Source organism: Corvus kubaryi, unplaced genomic scaffold, assembly GCF_017639235.1.
Source record: "Corvus kubaryi isolate FWS band 111438036 unplaced genomic scaffold, C.kubaryi_AGA036_p1.0 37300, whole genome shotgun sequence".
Classification (NCBI taxonomy): Eukaryota; Metazoa; Chordata; class Aves; order Passeriformes; family Corvidae; genus Corvus; species Corvus kubaryi.
In genome coordinates this window covers 1,146,081-1,151,563 of record NW_024581093.1, presented here as the reverse complement: position 1 = coordinate 1,151,563, position 5,483 = coordinate 1,146,081, and the positions used below count along the sequence as shown (strand labels likewise).

Genomic DNA, 5,483 nt, shown 5'->3' with positions numbered 1-5,483 from the left:
GGATGGATGGATGGATGGATGGATGGATGGATGGATGGATGGATGGAGTGGATGGATGGAGTGGATGAGGGAAGGAGGTGTGGCTGGACGGATGGAGGCATGGATGGATGGAGGGGTGGAAATGTGGATGCAGGCATGGATGGGTGAAAGGATGACTGTCTGGGTGGATGGATGAGTGGGTGGATGGATGGATGGATGGATGGACAGATGGATGGATGGATGGATGGATAGGTGGGTGGTTAGATGGAAGCATGGATGACTGATGGAGGAGTGGATAGGTGGTTAGACAGATGGATGGGTGGGTGAATAGCTGAGTGGGTGGATGTGTAGATTGAAGGATGGATGGGGATGGATGGATGGATGGATGGATGGATGGATAGGGAACAGAGGAAAGGGACAGGTGGGTGACGGCAGGTGCCCGAGCGTGGGTGTCTGCACAGGGGCCACTGAACAGACAGACGGACGCTGCTGCTGGTGCATGCAGGGGAGGGAAGCTGCCGGGGTCTGGGTACGGCCCAGGGACAGCCACGCACGGCCGGGGTCACTCGCCCTCAGCCCGGGTCACCCAGCACGGCCGAGCCACCCGCGCGCGTCCCCGCCAGGGGGCAGCACCGACGGCCGCCGCCACTCCCGCGGGGCCCCGGCAACAAGTGCCGAGCGCTGATTGGCCGAGAGCCCGCGGGGAGCGCCGCGATTGGTCCCCGTGCCCCGACCCGGACCTCCCCCCGCGGGGCCGCGGCCGGAGCTCGCCGCGCGAAAGGACAGCCAATCAGAGAGACGTGCGCCGCAGCAACAGCAGGGGACAGCCAATCAGAGCGCGCGGCTCCGCGCCGGGCCCCGCCTCCTCGCGAGGACCGCGAAAACGCGCGGGGCAGTGGGAGCGGGGCGCGGTGGGCGGGGCCTGGGGGCTGCGCAGCCAATAGGGAGTGAGGGCGCGCGGCCGACTCGGCCCTGGCCCCGCCCCGGTTCCGGCCCTGTCCCACCCCGGTCTGATCCCGGTTCGATCCCGGTTCGGTCCCGATTCCATCCCGGTCTGATCCCGGTTCGGTCCCCTCCGGGTCCATGGAGCCGGCCGAGGTGGAGTTCCTGGCCGAGAAGGAGCTGGTGACGATCGTGCCCAACTTCAGCCTCGACCGGATTCACCTCATCGGGGTTGGCGGGGCCGGGGGCCGGGCCTGGGCTGGGCTGAGGGGGCTCCGGGAGAGGCTGGGCAGGGACAGGGGCTGGGGTGGCCTGGGGGCTTGGGGACACAGCTTGGGGTGACCCAGGACAAGTTTGGGGGGATTATGGGGCAGGGCAGGGTCTGGGTGGGTCTTGAGGCCGGGACGGGGGATTCGGTGTGGAGAATTGGGTTAAAGGGATTGGGACTGAGGTGCGGGAGCTGGGGGGATTCGGATGGGTCTGAGGTGTTTGGGAACACGGGGAGGAGATGGGGATCATGGGGGAGGATCGGGCTGGATTTGGGGATGGGGGCGTTGGAGGGATTAAGGGGTTGGGGGGTGACAAGCAGAGGGGGGACCGGTTTGGGAGAAGAGGCACTGCAGCCCCCGGGAGGTTTGGGAGGGGGCTGGGCTGTCCCCGCATTTTTGGGGATTTGTGCAGCCCCTGAACTCCGGCCGGGAGTGTCCGGCTGTCCTGGGTGCTGACCAGAACCTGGGGAGCCTCTGGGAGCCCTTGGCGTGGGTCCAGAGACTGCACATCCAGGGAGATGGAATTTGTGGCTGTTACTCCTGTGAAACACCTCGAAATAGAAAATGCACGGGAAACGTTGGTTATTGCTTCTCGAGGGAGATGAGGAAAAGTCTGAGAGCAAGAATTCTGGGAAGTGAGAGGAGGAAATGCAGGATTTTTTTGACTCAGTCTTTTCCAAATCCTCTGGAAACTCACACCACATTAGCAGACAAGTTCTGTGCAGTCCGAGCCCTGGCTGCTGCCCTCCTCTCATCCTTGATTTGTTTTCCAGGGAGATCTGGGTCCCTTCAATCCTGGTTTGCCGGTGGAAGTGCCTGTGTGGTTGGCCATTAATCTGAAGCAGAGGCAGAAGTGCCGGCTCATTCCCCCAGAATGGATGGATGTTGGTGAGGATGGAGGCTCTGGATTCAGCTCTGGCCTTCAGTGGGTGCAGTGGAAACATGAAATTGAAAATAATCCGTTTTTCACCATTAGTGGGGAGCTTAACTCAAAAACACAAAGCAAGGGAGAGAGAAGGGTCTCATGTTCCACCACTGGAATGCTTTATTTACTTGTTCAGAGGGAGCTTTGGGGACCTTGGCTCACAGAATCCCAGAATTTTTTAGGTTGGAAAGGCCCTCCAAGATCATCAAGTCCAACCTGTGACCAATCCCCACCTTGTCCCCAGCCCAGAGCACTGAGAGCCACATCCATTTATTCCTTGGACACCTCCTGGGATGGGCACTCCAAACCTCTGTGGGCAGCCCCTTCCAATGTTTAATTACCCTTTCAGTCGAGAAATTCTCCCTGATGTCCAACTTGAGCCTCCCCTGGCAAAAATTGAGGCCATTCCTCTCATGCTGTCACTAATTCCCTGGGAAAACCTCTGGATGATGCTCTGTGAGGAGGGAGACCTTGGAGGCATCCCTGTCCCTTGTGTGCCTCCTCACAGGAGCCTTTCTCTGCCCTCATAACATTTGAGGCTTGGGCACTGAGCTGATCCTACAGAAACAATGTGGGTTTTCCCAGGCAGGGCCAAAAACACACCCAGAGCACTGAAAGCCTGGCAACACCTGAGCATCCCCGGCTTTATTTTAGGGAAACTGGAGGAAATCCGGGATCAGGAGCGCAAAAAGGACACCTTCACTCCGATGCCCAGCCCCTACTACATGGAACTCACCAAGCTGCTGCTGAACTAGTGAGTAGGAGCTGAGCTGGCCCATTTTCCACCCCACTACTCGTGAGCACGGACGATTTTTCAGGCTTTGCTTGGCAGCAGCCCCGCAGGGCGGTGGGGACAGAGAGAGTGAAGGGAGGTTTATCCCTCAGCCTGCCAAGATTTCACAGCAGCACTTCCCTCGTGGTAACTGTGCCTTTCAGGAACTTGGGGGGGTTGCTTGTTCCGTGGCCTCGTAATTGGGGCTGTGCCGCTTTACTGAGCAGCAGCTCGGCGTGGAGGCCCGGAGGATCCGCAGCACGTTCCACGGCTGCAATCTGTTCAGCAGCCTAAAGCCTGCAGGCTTCTTGCTTGGCTCCCCTTCAGGAGGAAAGCTCCTCTTCCCTCAGCCTGGGAAGCAGGAGGCCGGGGATATTCCGAGCCTGAGCTCCTGCCTGCTGAGGCATTTCACTTGTAAAATGTGCTGGCTGGTATTTGTCTCAGCGAGGGCTCTGCTGACTTTAAGCCCTCGATTAAGCAGGGTGGGCATTCCAGCTCTGGCTTTTCCTCTGGAGAGGAGGCTCCTGGCGTGCTGCTCCTTCCCAGCACGCTCCAGCAACCCTGACAGCTCTGCCCGCGCGCATCGATCACATCCCGGGGTCCTTATGGCAGCGCTGAATGGCCTTAATGGGGCGATGTGGCACAGCCCTTCCAGCTTAATTCTCCCTGATGGAGCCCTGGGAGCCCCGAGCCGGGGATTTCAGCGTGCCTGAGCTCTTGGATTCTCGGCTGGCCGTGACTTTGGCCGGGTTAGGGGCCCTCTGTGTGCCTCGTACCAGCTGGGCAATTAAAGAGCAGAAGGATTCTAGCGACAACCAGCTGCTGCGTTGGAGCTGAGCATTCCTGGGGAAAGGAGCCATCCCAGAAATCCTAGCAGCATGAGGAGCAGAGAGGATTTTAATGTGCAGTCGCAGGTTTTTAGCAAACTGTCCTGCAAGCGCCTCGGGGTGGGGGGTGAGACGGTGACACCACCACTCAGTGGCATAACCACACATCCCTCACAGCCTGCTCTGATCCTGCCTTGCCTTTCCCTGTCCCAGTGCCTCTGACAACATCCCCAGGGCGGACGAGATCCGGACGCTGGTGAAGGACACGTGGGACACGCGCATGGCCAAGCTGCGGCTGTCCGCGGACAGCTTCGTGCGGCAGCAGGAGGCTCACGCCAAGGTGTGCCAGGACCTCATCCCGGGGGGATCCAGCTGCCCTGGGGGTGCTGAGGGATGAGGAATGAGCTGCTGGGAAGAGGCTGGCTCCGGGGCATGCTTGTCCTGGGTGGTGGGTGCGTCACCGGGGTGCTGGAGCCGTGGGTTGGACCCGTGCCTTGCGTGCTGGGGGCGGCTCCCTGTGCTTTGTGGGAAGCAGGGAGTCATGGAATGGTTTGGGTTGGGTCTTAAAGGTGTCACTCCACCCCTGTTCCACACCTTCCGTTAGAACAGGCAGCTCCAAAGCCCATCCAGCTTGTCCTTGAGCACTTCCAGGGGTGGGGAATGATGCTTGAAATGGTGCTTGGGTGCTTCTCTTGACAGGGGTGGCAGCTGCGTCGGTCCTTTGGGATGTCACTAAAGGGAACTGTGGGCTGTGAGCTGCTTCCTGAGTGCCTTGTCTTCCCAGATCCTGTTATTCCCCCTTTTAGCTGGATAACTTAACCCTGATGGAGATCAACACCACCGGGACTTTCCTTACCCAAGCCTTGGATCACATGTACAAGCTCCGGACTAACCTCCAGCCTGGCGAGAGCTCCCACTCCCAGGATTTCTGAGAGGGAGCTGGGAAGGAGCTGCTTCACCCGGCCAGCCCAGCCCTCAGTATTCCCTCGGGGCCGGGTGGGAATTGCTCCCGAGCATCCCCAGAGCCTCGGTGCAGGCGGTGACTCGCTGGGCGGATCTCTCGGGTTGTACTTCAGCGAGGGAACTTCTGAGGGCAGCACAGGCCACACGCTGCCTTGAAAGGCATAAATTTCGAGGCGGTGCTTCCATGGATTTTCTCAGAGCCTTGGGAAAAAAGAAAAAAAAAAAAAGGGAAGATGTGCCGGCAATGAGGTGTCTGCTGGGGAGATCAGCTGGGAGGCAGATCCATCTGCTCTTTGGAGAAGGACAAAAGAAAATGGTTTTCCCCCTCAGATCCCAAGCTGTGGGGAAATACCATCCTATCATCCATCTTTATTTTTGTAATAGTTGGGGTTTCAATCTGAAACTGTAACAAAAAAATCCATAACGATAATAAAAAATAACTGCAGCTGAAGAACGGCATCGAATTAATGCTGGGCTGTGCCACCGGCACGGGTTAAACAATGCTTGGAAAATCCTGCAGCTCTCCTTTGGCTCCGGCCCCGTTTCCCTGCGGCAGAGCGACAGGCAAGGGCAGGATCCAGGCGGCATCCAGGGCAGGATCCAGGCGGGCTCTGGCCGGAGCCAGGCTGTGCTGATGGCAGCTGTAATTATTCCTGGCGCCCGAGGGTGCCAGGCTGCCAGCGCTGCCCTTCCCCGAGCAGCTGGGCCAGGCTCCCGCTGCCATCTGTGGCCTGCCTGCCTGGGCTGCGCCCCGAAGGGCTGGCACAGCGGGAATGATGGCAGGAATGAGGCAAGGAGCTGCCGGC

General features: G+C 59.3%; 1 protein-coding gene across 1 annotated transcript; it reads left to right on the top strand.

Annotated features, from left to right (window-relative positions):
- Positions 1–941: 941 nt before the first annotated feature.
- Positions 942–5,153, top strand: GINS2 (GINS complex subunit 2). The gene is made up of 5 exons (XM_042027072.1): positions 942–1,152; positions 1,964–2,078; positions 2,770–2,869; positions 3,928–4,054; positions 4,521–5,153. Exons 1-5 carry the CDS (start codon positions 1,063–1,065, stop codon positions 4,644–4,646), a joined length of 558 nt encoding a protein of 185 aa, XP_041883006.1. The 5' UTR covers positions 942–1,062; the 3' UTR covers positions 4,647–5,153.
- The last annotated feature ends 330 nt before the right edge of the window (positions 5,154–5,483 follow it).